Below are 19934 nucleotides of genomic sequence, written 5' to 3'. Positions count from 1 at the left end.
ATGATCAGCAACCAGCTTTCTTTAGGCCCCTTGCTATTATTAGCCTCGTCCTCCATTTCTAGCTCCACAAATGGAGTAAAAGCTACTAAACCAGAAAGGAAGCAACTCATTAAAATTTTCTGGTTCAAAAATAAAAAGGGGTAATTAGTTAGCTCCTTTCCCTCTGCATACAAATTTGTACAATGCAGAATTTGGCTTCATGCTCTTCTCCAATTATGGCTTCATCACCTTTACAGAATGGCGGCTTGCCTTCGTATCCATCGCAGAGACTCTTAGCTCTGACTCAGCAGCTGCGCCATTACAAGGCACCAGCAAGTTCCTTGGACGAAAAATCGAACGAATCATCCAGGAAGCAGCCGGGGAAGTAGTCCAGAACCCGGAAACGTTTAGACCCAAAAGAGCTGCTGTTTTGATATGTCTCTTTGAAGGAGATGCCGGGGATTTGCGTGTCATACTAACCAAAAGAGCTTTAAGAATGTCTACTCATTCAGGTCGTTTGAATTTGTGTACTAGATTTGAGTTGTAGTAAAATGGTTTTATCGCAAATCTAGATGAATTGCCATATATCATGTACTTTGTTGCAGGGGAAGTTTCATTGCCAGGTGGTAAAGCAGAGGAAGGGGACAAAGATGATGACGATACAGCTACTAGAGAAGCTAAAGAAGAAATTGGATTGGACCCTTCACTTGTGAATGTTGTTACTGTTCTTGAATCATTTTTGTCCAAGGTATTGGAATATTTATCTTATACCTGCAATTAACTCGTATTCTGCTTTGGCTTTCAGCTATTTACAGATTAATGGATTTCTGTGCAGCATCTTCTAAGAGTTATTCCTGTTATCGGCATACTTCACGATCGGAAAGCATTCAAGCCTGTGCCGAATCCCGCTGAAGTGGACGCTGTGTTTGATGCTCCACTGGAGATGTTCATTAAGGTTTTTTCTCTTTATCTCGTCCTGGTACTGTACTTATTTTCACCCTATCTAAAACAATGTATGATTTGTTCGGATCAGGATGAAAATCGAATTGCAGAAGAGAGAGAAATGATGGGAGAGAAGTATCTTCTTCACTTCTTTGACTATGAAACTGAGGATAAAAAGTATTTAATATGGGGTTTAACTGCTCGCATTCTGATAAGAGCTGCTTCGGTGGTCTACCAGCGACCACCGGCTTTCCCAGAACAGAGTCCCAAGTATGAATTTCTTAGAGATGTTAACAAAATTACTGTTATGCATTGAATAAAGTCGTATTGTAATGCAAATCTATGTAATACACGTCCAAATGGGCATATTTTGAAAAGTAATAATCCAGCAGAAAATATAAACAAGAGTAATCATTCAAAGTAATATTTCCTTCATTTTACTCTTCTTTCACATGATTCGATTAGACCAAGACTCTACATTGATCTGAATGTCTCATAATGTTCGATTGTATGAAATGAGAAACATAACAAAACAATTTGGGAGCAGCTAAAGATGTCTAGAAAAAGGACTTTAGTACCGTATCTCTCACCCGAAAACCTCGTAGAATTTCTCTATAACAAGTAAACCAGAGTCGACAGACTCCAAAGGATCCTTGCGAAGACGGTGTCTTAAGCAATTGGGGATGACGGTGGCTATATCTTCTGCGGTGACTTTATCTCTTCCCTTAAGAGCTGCAAGAGCTTTTGCAGCTCTGTTAGTGACAATATCTCCCCTCAATCCATCAACATTCAGCTCAGCACAAACCTTGGAAATTTTAACCTTTAGGTCCTGATCAATCTGAACAGAAGAAAGATTACTCCTAGCTGAAGCAATCTGCTGTTGGAGCTTCTCTTGCTCTGCCTTGTACGAATCACGGAATTCTTTTGGGTTTTTATCGAACCGGGCTCTCTCCTCCACAATCTGCACTCTAAGCTCAGCATCCCTCACCGTACCGACTTGAGCATGCATTCCGAATCGATCAAGAAGCTGTGGTCTAAGCTCCCCCTCCTCTGGATTGCCCGAACCAATCAGAATAAACCGGGCAGGATGAGAGATCGAAATACCTTCCCTCTCAACTGTGTTCCATCCTGATGCAGCGGAATCCAACAGAACATCCACCAAGTGGTCATCCAAAAGATTAACTTCATCGACGTAAAGAATCCCTCGATTAGCTTTAGCTAGAAGCCCAGGCTCAAACGCCTTGACACCCTCGGTGAGGGCTTTCTCAATATCAATGGTTCCACAGACTCTATCTTCGGTAGCACCTAATGGCAAATCGACCATGTTGATTTTAGTCATTGTAATAGCCAGTTCCTCTCCTTTTGTGACCTTCTCTCTGACTTCTATACCCATCGCTTCCGGATCTTCGGGGTCCGAGTTATAAGGGTCACCGAAGACTACCCTGATTTCGGGCAGTAAATCGATCAAGGACCTAACAGTTGTGGACTTGCCTGTTCCCCTATCACCCATTATCATGACACCGCCAATCTTGGGATCAATCACATTCAACAAGAGACACAGTTTCATCTCATCTTGCCCCACTATAGCAGCAAAAGGATATACTGGTCTTTGACTCTCTTTAGCAGCAAGCTTCTGAGCCTTCATTCACATAAATTCAAAAGCAATTATTATCTATATCCACCAGTTCTTCAAATACCCAATTCTCCAGGTGCCATATAAATGTAAAAAATAAAAATAAACAAAAAACAAACACTTTCTTCAAAATAAAACAGCCAATTCGTTACCTGTTCAACTGGGTTAACTTCAGTAGCAACATTAGTTACTGCAAAATGAAATCGAGGCCTTCCCTTTCTTCCTTGAATCCCAATTCCTCCGTAAAGTTTCCTCCCATAACCCTGGCCTGTACCACCATAACGAAAACTGTAAAATCTTAATCCACGGAAAATACCCAAAATCCACTTCATTGATAAAGCAAAGTACATGGTTGGATTGATGTACCTGGGTTGATGGAGATAGAAGGAAAAACAGGCTTTGAGGAAAGAGAAACGAGAGACTGAGAAGCTAAGATTGCGGTTGAGGTTCCAAGCACGGAAGCCATTGACGACTGCGACTGTGGTTTAGTCTTCTGTTACAGTATTCTGTGATTTGCTTGACTCTTGGAGCTTGACAGTTTCTTATTGGTTTGATAGGTTGCGGATAAGAAGATAGATTTTCATTCTTTTCTTGCCTTAGATTTTTGTCATCTTGTTAAAATAAATAAAATCAAAATAAAATTTAGAAATAGAGTTAATTATATATGACTTCAATTTTGATTTTAAATCAGTATTTCATAATCACAAAATTTTTAATTGAATATTTATATCCGATCTATTGATTAAATAATTTAAATTAAATTTTATATAGATTTATTATAATAAGATGATACTCTCAAACTAATTTACTCAATTCGCAAATAAAAGAGTTTGAACTCTTAATCTTACTTAAGAAATTAATTGGTCTCGATAGTTAAAAGAAATATTATTTTTCTTAAAATTTATAAATTCAAACAATTATTTTTACAATTATATATGCATTATTAATAATAAAAAAATTCTAAACCTATACAAAATTTTTAATTACTCAACTGATACCATCTTGAGAAGTAATAAAGCTACATAAGAGTACAAAGAATACTTTATTCCTCATTTTTATCAACTTATAAAGATTGATATTTATACACATCCTAATTAGGCCGCTAACTATCCAACTAATCATACAACAAATTACTAACTATAGTAATTAATTTTAACTAATTTATATTTCAACGTATTAGATAAACTAACAACCAAATTTACTTAACTATTATAACAACTATCATTTGAGTCAGGATTAAAAATTTAAAATTTTAAAAGATACAATATTATAGGGTAAATTATATGTTTAATATCTAAATTATTACTTTTATTTCATTTTGGTACCCAAATTTTAATTTCTTTGAAAATCATACCTAACATTTAGTTTATGTTTCATTTGGTTACCCGCTATTAAAAACTTAACAGTGACATTGATGTGTCACCATAAGATAATGTTACATCATCAATGAAGAAAATGTCATGTCAATAGTTTTGTTAATTTTTTAATGACGGAGTACCAAAATGAAACCTAAACTAAACACTAGGTATGATTTTGAAAAAAATAAAGTTTGGATACCAAATGAAATAAAAGTGATAGTTTATGTACTAAAAGTGTAGTTTACCCAATGTTATAAATGACCAAATCCTAATATAAGGATTAAATTCATAACTATTGCATAGTATAGACATTAATAAAAGAATTTGACATAAGAAACGGTAACCTGAAACGATCCTCGTGGCTCCACGCGCTACCGCCACTTCTACTATTGAAGCTATAGCCCTATAAATACAGAGCACATATGAACACAAGGAAAACCAACTCACCAAAAACCCACGTTTTCCTTCTCTACGTCAAACATTTCATTTGCCAATTTTCTTTCCAGCCAAACAGCCTAGTTTTCTCACAATTTCTCACCAAGATTGACGAAGCAAGTCTCCTCTCTTTCTTTCGCTGCAGTGCAAATCATAAGCCTTGTAAAATTAAAGATCTCGAGTTTATTTAGATTTTGCAACATTCTAGAGTTTAAATTTTGGATTGATTTATTGCGAATTTGTTTTGTTTTATCAGAGAATCGATTTAAATTAAACTCCAGCTTTTTTTTCTTCTTTAGATATGTCATTCTTATCGGTTCTTTTGGTGAATTTGGAGCCATTTTAGGCTTTGGATCAGTTTTGTTTCAGTTTTAGCTCTCTGTGATAAAACACATACTGATTAATTGATGATTACCGTCTCTACATTATCCTTCTATTGATTGTGTTTTAACTTTCATGTTTCTCACCTTGCGTGGATTTATTTATTTTTACTAATTTGACCTGGAAATTTCTGTTGAACAGCTCAGGTATTTTGAATTTATAAATAATCATGTTGTGCTTGAGCTTTATTTGACTAGTTACATGTTTCCTAGAAATGCATAGTTTTAGTATACATTGCTCTAACAGTACCAGATCTCGCATCTCTGGTTCAATTTGATTTTGAAAGGTTGCACGTTAAAGTTTTGTAGAACTGCTTTATAATGCATCATGAGATATTCTATTAGATATAAATTTACAAAGGAACCTCATAGCTAGTCTGTTACACAATAGCCACTAAGAGTTTAGTTTGCTTATTTCTAATCAGTGAATTGCATTAATAGCACAAGTTTGGTCCACTGACAGTTAATCCTGTTGAATACTAATGCCATTAGCAACATCTTATGATTCAAATGTCATTGATCTGTTTTACTTGCCTGTAGTGGAACTAAAGTATTGTATCACCACTTCTTTTTTCTTACACTTCACCTCTTTGATTAGAACCAAGAGTTTTCATTATGCTGCTTAAGCACCGTTTTGTTGCTTTCTTTCTTTCCTATTGCAATTCATATTGATTTGTTGACAGTCTTTTTGACGACTGCAGATGAAGCTAAGTATTCATGAATGTTGCTTGCAGATGGCAGAGCCAAAGAAGGCAACTTCTTCAGCTGCAGACCCGAAATCAAAGGAGAAAATATCACTGCTAGGTATTCCCGTTGGATGCTAAAATTAAGAAAAAAAAATGCTTTAAGAAGAATGTGGAAATTAACAAGAGGCTAGTAGCTATGATTAACTGTGGTGATTTCTTAATGAAGACATTATTCGAAACACTACCCTTAAACCCTTATGAATGATTGCTCTGGAATCTCACAAGACTAGAAAAGTTAGCCAAACAATTCTAATGTCTAAAGATTATTATTTCTTTCTAGTATCACCTTTTTCAATAATTTACAGGACTTGTGTACTGAGATCCCTCTTTCCACTTAAAACAGATGAGGATATTGGTAAAGATTTCCTTAGCTCCTGGAAAATGAAAGATGATGATATGGATTTTAACTTTGAGACCACCACTAAGGGAAAGAAAAAGGCGTTCGACTTTGGCAAACTGTAAGTGTTGCCAATTATGGAGCTTGTATTGTCATTGTAAAATGCGGGTCTCATTATATTGCATCAGAACCTAGCATAGTTAGTCTATTCTGCATATCATATGTAGGAATAGTGCACTATTGTATTGTCTTTCTTGTATTCGTCACTCCACTTTACCTATTTTGGCGCTTTCTATGTATGTATGTCATTATTGTGCTGTTTGCAGTAGAAATTATTTCTGCGAGTAGGATGAATTACTGAAGATTATTTTTTTCTTTTCAGGGATATGGATTTTAATTTGGATGATGATTTTGAGAAGTTATCATCATTCAAAATGAAAATGCCTGATCTTGACTTTTCAACACCTGTAAAAAAGGATGCAAAAGCAAAGGAAAAATCTAAAGAGGAAACTAACAGTGGGAAGCAAGAAGAGAAAAAAGATCGCTCAACCTTCTCTTTTAATTTTAATGAGTGAGTGTCTAGTTCTTTTATATTTTCAACTTTCACATGTTTAAACTTTGCTTTAAAATTGTTTGCATGGTGCATACGTCAATTTCACATTCATTGTTTATTTCTTAGTCTGTACCTCGGATATGTTTCAGGTTGGATGATTTTGATTTTGATTTAACGCTAAATAAAGGATATAAGACTTGTAAGAAAAATCAGGAAAGCGAAGCAGTTGCTTCTGAGAGTGCTAATGTTTCTAAAATTGACGAGGTACTTGAGGATGATTGCATAACTGCAAGATACCCAGAATCAATGGATGCAGAAAATTCAAAGGCCGAGACATCCAAGGGTCAGGCCGAGGCTTGTGATTCCATAGATAAACCTTGTCCCTTAAAAGAAGTTCCTGCACAGGGACCTGATCCTGAAAATTTGGTTACAGCACAAGGGTCAATAACTTCTCCAGAGAAATCAGTGGATACCAATGCCAAAGAAACAAGTAAATCATGTCCTTCACCAGACAGGGAGGTTGCATCTGAACTCTATGATGAGCAGCCCTTACAAAGTTCACTCATGGATTCTCGCAGTGGGAACAATTCAATCCCAGAAACTATTTCCGTCATGCAGGCAGAAGTTTGTTCTCAGGGAAGAAGAATAGAAATCAGTTCAGCTTCAGATAAAAATGTAAGTGACAAAGTGATAACTAATGAGGAGTCCATTCATGAAAATTTGCACCAGAAGAACTCGTTTCCGCTATCAGAGAGTGATAGAGATGAAAGAAAAGGGGAAGGTGGAAATATCCTAGCAGAAATAGATGAAAATCTATTAGTGCAAGATGAAATAGTTGTAAAGGAAAGTTACACTGCAAGCCTACCAACAGAAAATTTCGACAATATTGCATCCAAGAATGATTTCCAGACTCCAGCTCCCATACTTCCTTCTGTTTCACTGGACAGGTCAGATAATCAAAAAAATCTTTTAATAATGTGCCATCCTTGTTTAACTGTTGAAGTGTTCTAATTTGTGGTTTTATAGATGAACTATGCGAATGGAGGTATCGTTGATGATGATTTTAATCATATATTAGTAGTTGCAGGATTGAAAAGAAAAAATATACATAACTGCATATTCTACCGTAACTGATTAAAATTACATTGATTGAGAAACGCTTGCTATTTATGCTAACTGCAGCTAACTTTGATATATTAAATGCAGTGAACCAACAGCCACTGAATTTTCTGCAAGAAAAGATAAAAAAACTGGGGCTATTCACTCAAGGTATTTCAGAAGACCAGAGGAAAACAAATTGCAATTGCATCAGCCATCAGAAACCGGAAAAGTGGTTTCCTCAGTTAGCATGAAAAAAATTGGTTACAAGCATTTGAACCCCACATATGAGAAAAGGTGTGACATGCTTCCTCTAACAAATTTAAATAGTGTTCTTCCAAGATAGATAGGCTTTTAGACTCTTTGCATCTTCAGCAGGGAGGATTTTGATGCTAGTGAAGCACAGAGTGGAAGAAAACCGGTTGATTTTTCAAAATTAAGTTCACAAGAATTGACAAAAGGGAGGTCTGCTTTGCTTCAAAGTGAAAAAAATATTGGAAGTTCTAGTGATATCAGGTGAGGCATTTACGGTAATAGACTTATATAACAGTATGTGATAAATTTGTTTAATCATTTGGAGATGTCATTAAAACTTTTAAACCCTAGAGCCAATAAATATGAAAAAAAAATCCACTTCTCAGATGATATTATCTTATCTATGCACTCCTAAACAGGGCTGGTTTTGCTGCTGGTGTTACACAAAATGATGGCAACAAATTAACCGGTAAATCAATTGTGCAAGATAAAGCAGCAGGAAAAGGAGATCCTGTTCTTTTAAGAAGTGAAAAGAATGCTACGTGGGTTTACCATTTATAAGCTTGTATTTCTATCTTTCATTCATTCTCAACTCCAGAAACATTAGTTTCTCGTGCAAATTTTTGAATAAGCAAAGTAAGCATTGGTATAGCTGGCATTTTAACTGGTTCTTGGTCTAATTTTTATCATTGTCTAAGTGAAATGTTAAGATGTTCTCAAAAGGAATCTACACCTGGATTCTTCCTTCCTGGCTAGTAGTTTCTGTTTATTCATAAATTATCTTGGATACCTTTCTATCAAAAAGTAAAATGAACATTGATTTGGTTATTGGATTTTTCTTCTCTTTAGGATGATTTTTTAGCTAGAATCTCCTATTACTAAATATATTTGTATTTCTCTGGAACCTTTAAGAAATTGTTGACTAAGCCGTGCAAGCCTGGGTGGATTCCTTGCAGTTTGAACGCTAATTCTTCTAGCCATGCCGAGAAGACAATTGAATCGAGTGTCCATACATCTGTGAATCCCAAAGTTCAAGTTCCAAAACTAGACTCCGTTCAGAGCTCAAAGTTCCATTATGAAGCACATAAAATTACCAAGAAAGCACCTGCTCTCTCTAGCTTTAAAAGCACATGGTATGATGCTGATGTAGCAACCTCAATGTTGAAGTCCATTACATGAGGGTTTCTCTGTTAACTTTTTGCAATAAAGGTTGGCCTCTTCTCAATGTAGGAGTGTAGGATCAAAGATAGATCATCTGAGCTCTCCGAAGGAAACCAATTCATTGAGAAACTCAGAGCAAAAGAAGGATACTCGAGGAAATACATCGAAGATTACCCTTCCTGTTGCAGTTTCCGAGAAACAAATACCAAAGCTTACATCCTTGAAGCGGAAAACATTTCAGGTTCTCTTTGCTTTTCCTAATGTCATTGAAATGGTATTGTGGTCACGTAGTTTAATATAATGTATCACTGATATTTTCTAAAAGCTGTTCCATAGGAATCAACTGGAGACACAATGTTGTTGAAACCCCTCAAAAGGATTTCACAATCAATAACTGAAAGCAGGTCTTGTTGGTTTTGAACTGTACACACAATCATAACCGATTTACAGCCTTCTTTGTTAGAATAACACATTTCTAATATATATATATATATATATATATGATCTGCAGGAATCTTACCGAATCTTGTGAAAGAGATGCTAATAAAGAGGTATCGGTTCAACCAATCTCATACATTTCTGTACGAACAGGGGCGGAAATCCCTGTGCAAGTCAATTGTGGATTCAAATATTTGGTAAACTCTTGACTTTTATCACATTAAATGGTTATTCTAGGTTCAAACTCACAAGAATCACATGGAGGTTACAAAAGAGAATGTTCTTTGTGATCATTTGGCCTCCGGATCTGAAGTTCCTCGGGAGGTGAATATTACAGAACTGGAATTTTCTTCGGTCATGGAACATGATGGAAACGTGGAAAAGGCTGAAGCTTATGGAAAGGAGCTTGATGATGTAAGTAAAACACAAAATAAAGTGTGATTCTTAGAAGTTCATATTATGTTACTAATGGATTTCACTTCAAAAGGAAAAGAAAAAAGAAAAAAAAATCAGTGATATTTATGCGAGCTGGATTAAATTATATATAGTCCAGTTAAGATACGAGAATCACTATGCAGTATGCACCAGAGGATAGTTATCTTGTCAAATGGCTGTTTTTCTTTGTAGATATGCAACATGCTGAAAAAGAAACAGGAGGAAGCCAAAGAACTAATGGTTCGGGCTGTTGTGAACAACAACAATCTATTGATGCTTAACCATCCCATCCATAAAGAGAAGATATCCTTTCCCATTCTTAGTATTATTTACATTCATAAGAATTTCTCTGCTTAAATTGTTGTTATAATTAGAGTTGCACATTCCTTCACGATTAAAACATTAATATGGCTCAGAAATTCGCTGAGCTACTAGTTTCCAAGGAAATGCCAACTTGATCGCAGGCATGGACGGCACTTATATGCCCATATGAGGTATCTCTCTCATCTCAAACTCATACATAGAGAGACACATGGTAGCTTAAACTTCTTCCTTGTTTTAGTTGAAAAATTCAAGCACCATGCTAATCTTGGAAACAGAATGCATGTTTTTCTTCTCTTGAAAGTTTTTTTTTCGCAGTTCAGAACATGGTTAGAAACTCTGGATTCATCTCATTGCTTAGATCTACTTGGTTCCTCTGACTCGTTGAAGTTGTGTGCTTGAACTAAATCTTTACAATGCAATTAGTTGTTGGTACTGAACAATGATTAATCTAGAACTTTAATAAACCATGATCTCATCTTTTGATTGATTGTTATACTTTAAAAAAGTATGATTGTAAGAACCCTAATCTATTAGCAAGCATTAAGACTTTTTTGGCCACGATTAAGAATGCGTATGGGTTTCGTTGTGTTGAGTTTTCGACCAACCCCACCCGAACCTCTTTGTTAGATAAAATTTGTACTAAACCTGATCTACCTGAAAAAAATATAGAGTGAGATAGTATATTGTAATTATCTTTAAAAATCTAAAAGATAATTACATTATTATTATCTCAGGTCGGATCGTGTATGTTTCATTATAAACACAAATTTGATCCGATTTGATTCGACCCAAACTCAATTTAAAAAAATAAATTTTATAAAATCAAAAACATGATTCTTATGCATATTCTTAACCCAAACCCCATCTCATGTCGTTGTAGATGTTAAAACTTAATTGCGTAAAACTGTAAACACTGCTAAAGTCCAATTTAAAAAGGGCCGAACTCCAATAAGAGAAATAGTAGAGATGGTAGGGTCCAGTCCAGTCCTGTTGTAAAAGTATCATTTTTAACTTTTCCCTCCTCGTGCGGTCCTGACCAAATTTGTAGAGCATTAAAATTAAAAAAAAATGCGCGCCTTCTCCATCGCTTAATTTGACGTTATTCAAAGTTTCAAGCCTTATGTCAAAAAAGAAGCATGGAGAATGATTCCTCCTCCAACCTTCCCTCCATTTTAAAAATATTCCCAAAATCTTAAACCATTATTTTCTAATTCAACCCACCAAAATTCCCTCCATGAAACCAAAACTTAGAAAACATGTAAAATTCCCTAAACAGCTTTGAAGTTTGAATTGAAAATCTTTCACTTCCTCCCCTCCAAAATCCACCATTACTTATGTCTCTCCTCTTCTCTACCATCTCCCCACTCACTCCCATCCTCCTCCTTCTCCTCCTCCTCTTTAACAATAAAAAATCAATGGGTTTTCTTTCTTTTAGCGAAAATGACAACAAGGAGAACATCCCTCCATTCTCCCCCAGCAAGCCTACATTTATTCTCACAAAACCTTCATCCTCCAACACCCCAAAAAGAAGATTAAGGAAACCACTTCAAGACATTACCAATCTCATTCTCCCCCAAGTCTGTTCAACTCAGATTCAATCCTATACAACAGTCCCGGTTTCTTCCCAAACTTCGGTTTCTCATCCCAAATGTCGAAAGAGGAGAGCTGGAAATGAGGTAGGGCCAATTTGCAAGAAGACTAGTTTGGTGTACAAATGTGGGAACTTCCGATAGCTCAAACATTAGATCTATATATTTACTAGTTGTTTCATTCGTCAACTACTCAATCTGCTTGATTGAGGGTTCATTTTTATTTTCTTGTATGAGTGCTTGGCTCTAAATTATACATCATACACAAATATGCTATTGTCTCGAAATCGAAATCTGACTTTTTGTAACATACTACTCTTTCATGCTTTCGAATCTGCCGAGTGATTGAATTGATTGCGTTAATTAGGCCCACTGAAATTTTAGTATATGGGTGCTTTGGACTTTATTAAATTCGGTCGGTTTGATATATGTTAGATCTCTCAATTAGACGTGATAAATATATCTTGACCGGATCATGTTGAATAAAGATGATAATTTAAATCATAAATTTGAATATTTACAAATAATTGATTTTTTTATGTTTTTTTGAATCTGAATATTGTAAATAATAATTTATAAATTTGGAAGTTAAAATTACTATCTTTTGTAAAGATTTAGAGTATATACATATTAGATATTTATTATTCAAATTTATATTACATATACAGACTTAGAGTACATATACACGTCATTGGATCATTATTTAAGTTAAAATTACAAATAACTGACTCGTTGTTATCCCTAACGTTGGGTTTAGGTTATTTGAATTTGGAATTTCGATTATTTTTTGAGTTGGATTATTGTAAGTTAAATAGTTTTTAAATTTTAATTATTTTAGATTAAGATTTTTGTTTTGTTTAATCATTTGTTTTCGATTTAGTAATTGATTAATCCAAATCGAGTATTATAAAGACTTATAATGGAGTGACTCCCAATTAAATATTTTCCATTCAAAATGTCAAGATTTAAACCCAAGACTTTTAGTGTCTTATTTCATTTAATCAATTGGTTATTGGTAAATTTATATTATTTTAAAATTGAATTAATTTAGATTCAAGTCCATTTTTGTTTGATTATTAATTTTTTATTATTAAATCAATCTTAAATTCGGATTAATTAAACTGAGAGTTTTGATATTTGGATCAAAATAACGAGGTCTAAATCAATTTACATTTCTTACCGAAGCCTATATTTTCGTCCATACGAGTGATAGAAATAAAGGGAAATGGCCAAAGGAAAACGAGAAGACACATGTTAACAGTTTAGTGATTTAGCATATTTCTTATCATTATCATTTAGACTTTCATGCCTTTCAGGGGGGTGGGGGAAATGAGAGTGAATTTAGAACAAATAAAGTCCATTCGACGAATGGAACAAACAAACTTGGCCTACATTAACATCGGCTGACGCTTAGTTTCACTATGATTTGGTTTTCAACCTATGAGTTGATGAATTTATTCATCATTTTCTTGGCAGACTACACAGGTAAAGCACTCAAGAATGTAAACAAACAATAGGTGGTGTCGTAAGCATAGCCACTTTGATAGTGGATTTCACATGTGCTCCAAGGTTGCAATAAAAGTATGAGATCAGATACAGATATACGATTTTATGTTAATAGTGAATTTATAGTGTTTTAGTGGGAAAATAGATAATTAATATAAAATACAAAGTTTTTTTTAAAATATATGATAATTTAAAATTTTAAGAGTACAATTGTTTTATATCTCTGTCTGATTCATCTTTAGTTAAAATGATCGTTTTAGTCATCAAACTTTTAAAAGGCATAAAAGAGACATTAAATTTATTAAATTATTATAAAATGATCATTAAACTTTATCGAACTATTACATATTAGTCATTCAACTATTACACATTAGTCATTTGTAAAATTTTAATAAAATTTAATGATCATTTTGTAATGATTTGATAAATTTGATAATTGTTGCACAATTTTTAAAAACCTAAAGATTAAAACAATCATTTGAATAAAATTTATTAATCATCAGTGTATTGTATCCTTAATAACATTTGGTGAATTATAATTTGGTCTAACAAAGACAAAATAAACGATTAAGAGAATCGGTTGTTGTCTTTGTTTTTTACACTTTCGCCTTTAGAAGAACTCGAGAGGACGCGACTCTTCCATGCTCAAATGTGGATAACGAGAAGAAAAAAAAAGTTGAAGTTGAGGAATGCAAGTCAGCTGGTCAGTTCTCTTAAGTGCTTAAAAAACTTTTTTGTATCGAATATTTCCGTGTTAAATACATAACATGTCCTTCGTTTACCTCGGATTCAAATAATATATCTTATAATAATCAGGGACGGATCCACCCTATATTTAGAATATTCAAGTGTACTCTCAAATTTAAATTTTCTTATGTTATTCATTTCATTGATTAAAATTTTCTTTATTTTCTCATATAACTGTAAAAAAAATTATGATGTTAATGTACGTGTTCAACCTAAAAAATAATCAAAATCATCCAATGCTGAAAATTGTATACATCAACTACACTTTTACGATGATATGCCATGCTTTTTGAGCCTATATATGCACTGAATATTCACAGCTTGGACCCCAAATAAGTCTTTTGAGTATCTAAAACAGTTGAAAGAAGATGGGTAGCAGGCGATTTCTTGCATGTTTGATACTGATATTGTGCTCAGTTTCAAAGCCCGAAAGTCGTCTTCTTAATCCGAACATTGATGTTGTAAATCCTACAAGGTCTCTTCGAATGTTGTCCCTTGCCACTAGTTCAGGGAAGGTGTATCAGTTCGATGTAGGGATCAGAGACGAATCCGGAAATGAAAACCTCTACGAGTCGAAACGCCGAAGTCCTGGTGGTCCAGATCCGAGACATCACTGATTTCAAGATTAGCAGCAGTTGTTTTCGTGAGAGATATATATGTAGTTATCGGCATCATGGCAAAATGCAAATAAAATTGCTATCAGAACTGGTTATTGGTACTGATATAATATTGTATCTGATCCATATTGTTTGAATACAATTCGTGTGCATCATCTTTGGTTTACATAATTTCCTTTTTTGATGTCTATGGTAGTGCAGGATGATTCAAAGAAATGGATACTCTTCAAATCTTAGTAATCTCTTTAGATCAAGCTCAATTAATTTACAACCCTAACTAAAGCACATACAAATGCTAAAAGTTTATATTATTCTCTTTAAATCTTAGGTTGTATTGTATTGATATTCTGAGCACAAGATAAGGCATCAAGAGACCTGGATGACAAATTCATCATCAACTACAATGTCGATCTCTAGGTGTCTCGTATGCTTTACGTTGGTCATACTTTTGTCTCTAGGCTTGGAGCTAGAGTCGGCCCTTGTCGAAGAAGAGGAACCGAAACCAACTGATCGAATCCTTGAGACGGTAAGTAAGCAAAGAAGCAAAGAGAAAGCAGTTTGAGCAGGTTAAGAGAACAAGCCCCGGGGGACCATATATTGGTGTTTTGCCACTCAGGTTATATATAAACTCAGTTTGTGTTGTATTAGATTCAAAAGCAGATGCAGATGCATCTATAATTTGGTCATTCATTATTTATATATCATGATCTGAGGCTACAATAATAGCAGAAACAACACTTGAGACTGGAAATAGATCTTAATTACTGCAGATATATAGTAAAATATTCAGTGACAATCAACTATTTTGAGTCTTGAACTACTGCTGAAACGCCTTAAATGGGTCACCAGGGTCAATATCAGAAAAAAGTGGCAGATCAACTTCTAGATTTTCAAGGCTTAAACCTCCCTCATTCAGCTTCTTCAACACTTCCTCGAATACAACCTTGTTGCCCTCTTGGCTCAGGTGCAAACCATCACTGCAGTTCCACATACAGCATGTATGTCAATAACAGAATATTTCAATTCTGCTTCGAAAATTCAGGTATTTTCATTGTATTTCTATTGACAATCTGTGATCATTCCTTAAAATTTTTACTCTCATAAAATCACATGTCCGTCCCTAACTATCTATCGCCTTTAGATATACCTAAGATAAGCTTTCCGCCAGTCAGGATACTGCTGCATCCTGGTCCAAAGATCCACCACAGGGATACCACATTCCCCAGCAGTTTTAACACATGCCTTTGCAAAACAGCCTACAGCTTCGTTTGTCCTCTCGGACAAACCTGACGGATTCTCAACGTAAGGATGTCTGCATCAATGCAGGAAATTCATCTTCTTTTAAAGACGATGTGTAATGTACAATGCAAGGACCAATATAAATACCTGATTCGTGCATCTTCATCAACCGGAGGAGGAGTAATTAAAAGAATGAGAGCCTTTGGCCACCGCTTCTGAGACCCCAAAACAGAAAGGGAAGGTCATCAAAGAGGAAAAATCTATGAGTAGGATCAGCATATACATCAACATAAGAAAATGTTAACTAATGTAGTAGAAAGATCAAACTCATAAAGCCGAGTGGCATATTTTAACGGCCTTGCCAACCCACTCTTTATGTGACTCTATCTGTTGTCTTTAAGAATGAGTATTGAGTAAAAAGAATTTGAGTTATCAAGTTAATGAATCGTATTTTATAATTAGAACTTTATTTTAAAACAAAATTAAGTTGAATTTATGAAGTTCAAACCGAGTCAAGCTATTCTAATTTCTGTTTAAATTTAATTATAAATATTTATAAATTTATGACACTAATTGATTCTAATTTATATAACTTTCTATAATTATAACCGATATATATAATGATGAGAGATTCGACTTGAACTTGAAAATCAATATACTTTTTACTAAAAGTTTTGACTTATTTAAATAGTATTTTATAATTTGAATTTTATTTGAATTTTTTAAATCAAATTTATAAAATTACGAATTAAATAAACGAGTTAAATCAAATTGAGCTATTCTCAATCCTGATTAACTTTTATATATTGACAGGCCAACATCCCCAACCAAAATGGCTGACCAGACAAGCCGAAACCAAAGTCCACGCCCGACCATAACCTAAAGTATCATCCTAATATTAAAATCATATGAAAAGACAGCATAGACAGAAACAAAAAAGCTATACAGTTCGACCCCTTTGCAGTTGTTTGTCTCTTCGTCTACGTGAGAGTTACTTGAAAAGCAGTGCCTTTTGAGTTTTGACCCTTAACGTGCTTAATGTGGTGTTACTGAAGGAAAAAAAGAGATTGTGTAACCTTGAGAGAGGAGACGATGGAGTGCAGATTCTGCTTATACTCATCAAGTGGCACATGTTGAAAAGCACCGCGTCTATCTGGGAGGCAAGCATCGTTAGCTCCGAAGAACACAGACACCGCGAGTGGCGGTGCGGCACCGCTTTCGGCCGTAGGAAAAACCCTATCAAGTACCTTCAACGCCCACCTTGTGTTGTACCCACTGTATCCTCTGAGCACCACGTCAAGCTGTAATCAAAAAAACCCACATAAGAAATCATTAATATCATCGAACCAATATACATACATACATACATATATATATATATACCCTGCGAGAGAAATGATTGGCGAGTGAAACGCCCCAGCCACCGTCATCGAAGGAGAATTCCGTGATCGAGTCTCCAAAAAGATAGATCTTTGGCCTCATGTTTGAGATAAAAAAACAATGATCTTCTTGCGAGGAGTACTGAGAGAGAACCAAAGACTGATTAAAGGAGAAGTTCATCAACAACTCTGAATCGCCTTCTATTTGTTAATAAAGAAAAAAGCTGGGTAATATTAAATACTCACCAGCTTTCAGATGAAACCCTAAAAGACTGAGTTAAAATCTGATTCGACTGTCTTTTGGGTCTTTACATTAAATTATGTCTTGTTGTTTGTGATATATATATATATAAGAGGAAGTCCAAGAAATGTAGGTTAACTGATTGTCTGTCTATTGTCCATCAGTTTCTCTAGCAGCTTTAATACCAATTTCTTTTAGTGGAGGAGTTCATAATTTTACTGGGCCAATCGTGCCTCATATCACACCATCACCATAACGCTTGTTTAGAGAAGTGATAAGAATAATATAAAGAAATTAGTTATTTTAAATAATATTTATTAAAACTATTCGTAATTATTGATTATTTTAATAAAGTCTTTCTCATATAGATTAAACAAATAACATTTTAAGGTGATCGATAATTTATAGCCTTAAATCAATGTCTATAAATTTTATATTAATTAGATATTAATTCTTACAAGTGTTTAAATACATTTTTTTTATTTTTCTTCATTAAATTATTGAAGTCAAAATTTATATATACGCATTATCATTGTTGTTCGATTTATATTTGTGTTAACACGTAAACATACTCATTTCTTTCCGGATGTTGTTCCTATAGTTTTTATTTCATTAATTGGTTCATGTTCTTTTTTCCCTTTCCTTTTGGTCCTTGGTGTTTAGATAGTGACTAAAATGTAAGTTTTGAAAGTTTGGGGTTAAAGTATAAACATTGTAAAAGTTTAGTGACCAAAAATATAATTTTAAAAAATTATATATTTTAGCCCGTAAATGAACAGTTGGACTTAAAACGATTTTCTTGGGAATCATATTTTCGCTACGGGATGTGTTAAAAGCTATAAAGCGATAAAACTCAGTATTGAAATCGGATAATCGGATCTAACCGAAATTTTACAAAAATTTAAAGGATGTTAGAAAATGGTTAAAAATATTATTTTCTAGTTGACATGTATATAAAGTGTAAATGGTATTTTGGTATAAACTATGCTTAAAACAAGTTTGTAATAGTTTACCTGATAGTAGTTTAATGAATAATATATAGATTATGATAGTTATAAAAAATGGACTGCAAGTTAACAATCCGGTAAAAAGAATTAGAATTAAACTGATATTAAGATAAATTTTAATTTAAGTATAATACATGCAATTTTATTTGTTATATGTTATAATTATGAACTTGTTAAGTTACTGTTTGAAAACGAAACTAGTTTGGTTAAAAAATTATGAATTGATGCATAAATCAATAAATGGTTTAAATTTGAACGCTAGAAAATTAGTTTTTGACATTCTGACTCGTATTTTGGAATTAAATACGGGTAAGGGTATTACAATAGATATCTTAATTTTATCTGTAATTTGTTGAGGAGCGGATTTATAATTACTTAATAGATTGACCTAATATTCAGTAGTGATCCCAAGAAACAAATATTTTAACTTATATTACTCTTATCGAGTCAGAGAACTTTTACAGAAAGAGAAAACTTATCTTTTTGGAAGATTACAACTAAAGAAGATTCAAAGATTTCATCATATTAATTAATTCAGATACACTTCCACATTTAATTTATTATTCTTGATGACTTGACACGATAGATATTGAGTTGTTAATTTTATATTAATAGAGTTTTGGTTCTAACAATGATTCCTCTCCATGCAACAAGAATATCCCTCCTTCCATAACAGTTTGTCCATCATCTTTGCTCACGACCACATATCTAAAACATGCCACTTTACCATGCCGATGGCAGCGGCGTATAAGAAGTTGGTGACTTAATAACGGTATAGGTTTCCAATTTCAAGACCAATCCAAGCAATAAAACTCATCAGCGTAGTATAGGTTAAGGGCATAACCAATTGATGCCTTGTCCCGTTGAAACCATCACCGGCGGCTCGACCCTTTGACAATAGTGAATAAGATCGTCGCGCAGATCGATATCAAAGACCCTCCCAGTTATTCTCACCACTAAGTTCTAGTCTTTTACAAAATTTTGTTTAATAAATTTTCTTATTTTTTTTATAAACCTAATGAATTATTTTCTTTTCAACATTTTTTTTTACAAAGTTTAGTCTTGTTTGTATAAGTCTTTCTTTTCTTTTAGGGTTGATCATCTTTTCATCATCCTCAAGATCATGAATACATAATTCTTGTTCAGAATGTTTATTTTTATTAGATCCAATTCTAATAAAATAATTCATTGACTTGTAAGAGTTATCTTATCTCAACTAGACTGTTTTAATAGAAAATCATTCTTCCAAATATTTTAAGATTTAGATTTGGGGTGTTGGATACATCTAGTAGATTTAGAATAATCATTTTTTGAAATTTCGATCATTGGATGTATCAAATATCATTTCATCAATTAATTATATATAAAAATATTAGTTAATATTTAAGTGATTCAATTCATGTGAGTTTATTTAAGAGTGCGTTTGGTTCACGGAATGTAAGATTACTATTGGGAATAAAAGATTACCAGATAATAGGATTACTGGGAATGTTGTATTTTGTGTTTGGTTCGTTCAGCATGAATGTAAGATTACC

General features: G+C 33.8%; 3 protein-coding genes and 1 pseudogene across 3 annotated transcripts; 2 read left to right on the top strand and 2 right to left on the bottom strand.

Annotated features, from left to right (window-relative positions):
* The first annotated feature begins 16 nt into the window (after positions 1-16).
* Positions 17-1267, top strand: LOC120210466 (annotated as a pseudogene).
* Positions 1268-1314: 47 nt separating this feature from the next.
* Positions 1315-6384, bottom strand: LOC120210462 (magnesium-chelatase subunit ChlI, chloroplastic). The gene is made up of 4 exons (XM_039209183.1): positions 6361-6384; positions 2921-3047; positions 2707-2822; positions 1315-2560 (listed from the first exon to the last, which is right to left on the bottom strand). The coding sequence occupies exons 2-4, from the start codon at positions 3018-3020 to the stop codon at positions 1508-1510; spliced, it is 1269 nt and encodes a 422-aa protein (XP_039065114.1). The 5' UTR covers positions 3021-3047; positions 6361-6384; the 3' UTR covers positions 1315-1507.
* Positions 5361-10592, top strand: LOC120210469 (uncharacterized protein At4g18490-like). Its single transcript, XM_039209193.1, has 14 exons — positions 5361-5531; positions 5817-5931; positions 6193-6381; positions 6513-7310; positions 7570-7758; positions 7840-7977; positions 8136-8258; positions 8673-8849; positions 8947-9118; positions 9214-9281; positions 9389-9428; positions 9553-9729; positions 9943-10053; positions 10152-10592. Exons 1-14 carry the CDS (start codon positions 5429-5431, stop codon positions 10206-10208), a joined length of 2457 nt encoding a protein of 818 aa, XP_039065124.1. The 5' UTR covers positions 5361-5428; the 3' UTR covers positions 10209-10592.
* A 4758-nt stretch (positions 10593-15350) lies between these two features.
* LOC120210467 (GDSL esterase/lipase At5g45920-like) lies at positions 15351-17309 on the bottom strand. Its single transcript, XM_039209191.1, has 5 exons — positions 17156-17309; positions 16849-17073; positions 15920-15987; positions 15681-15845; positions 15351-15510 (listed from the first exon to the last, which is right to left on the bottom strand). The coding sequence occupies exons 1-5, from the start codon at positions 17252-17254 to the stop codon at positions 15351-15353; spliced, it is 717 nt and encodes a 238-aa protein (XP_039065122.1). The 5' UTR covers positions 17255-17309.
* Between the last annotated feature and the right edge of the window lie 2625 nt (positions 17310-19934).

This window comes from Hibiscus syriacus, unplaced genomic scaffold, assembly GCF_006381635.1.
Source record: "Hibiscus syriacus cultivar Baekdansim isolate YM2019G1 unplaced genomic scaffold, ASM638163v2 tig00109924_pilon, whole genome shotgun sequence".
Lineage (NCBI taxonomy): Eukaryota > Viridiplantae > Streptophyta > Magnoliopsida > Malvales > Malvaceae > Hibiscus > Hibiscus syriacus.
This window is presented reverse-complemented; position numbering and strand designations above follow the sequence as displayed.

What these genes read in the sequence shown, in the direction of transcription:
- LOC120210469 (XM_039209193.1), top strand. Translation starts at nt 5,429, where the DNA reads ATGAAGCTAAGTATTCATGAATGTTGCTTGCAGATGGCAGAGCCAAAG. An exon ending in GGAGAAAATATCACTGCTAG is followed by an intron (nt 5,532 to 5,816) that starts GTATTCCCGTTG and finishes CACTTAAAACAG; the next exon opens with ATGAGGATATTGGTAAAGAT. An exon ending in AAAGAGATGCTAATAAAGAG is followed by an intron (nt 9,429 to 9,552) that starts GTATCGGTTCAA and finishes TGGTTATTCTAG; the next exon opens with GTTCAAACTCACAAGAATCA.
- LOC120210462 (XM_039209183.1), bottom strand. Translation starts at nt 3,020, where the DNA reads ATGGCTTCCGTGCTTGGAACCTCAACCGCAATCTTAGCTTCTCAGTCT. An exon ending in TTCTATCTCCATCAACCCAG is followed by an intron (nt 2,823 to 2,920) that starts GTACATCAATCC and finishes ATGGTGGTACAG; the next exon opens with GCCAGGGTTATGGGAGGAAA. An exon ending in AAGTTAACCCAGTTGAACAG is followed by an intron (nt 2,561 to 2,706) that starts GTAACGAATTGG and finishes ATGTGAATGAAG; the next exon opens with GCTCAGAAGCTTGCTGCTAA.
- LOC120210467 (XM_039209191.1), bottom strand. Translation starts at nt 17,254, where the DNA reads ATGAGGCCAAAGATCTATCTTTTTGGAGACTCGATCACGGAATTCTCC. An exon ending in CCAATCATTTCTCTCGCAGG is followed by an intron (nt 17,074 to 17,155) that starts GTATATATATAT and finishes TTTTGATTACAG; the next exon opens with CTTGACGTGGTGCTCAGAGG. An exon ending in GATGAAGATGCACGAATCAG is followed by an intron (nt 15,846 to 15,919) that starts GTATTTATATTG and finishes GCATTGATGCAG; the next exon opens with ACATCCTTACGTTGAGAATC.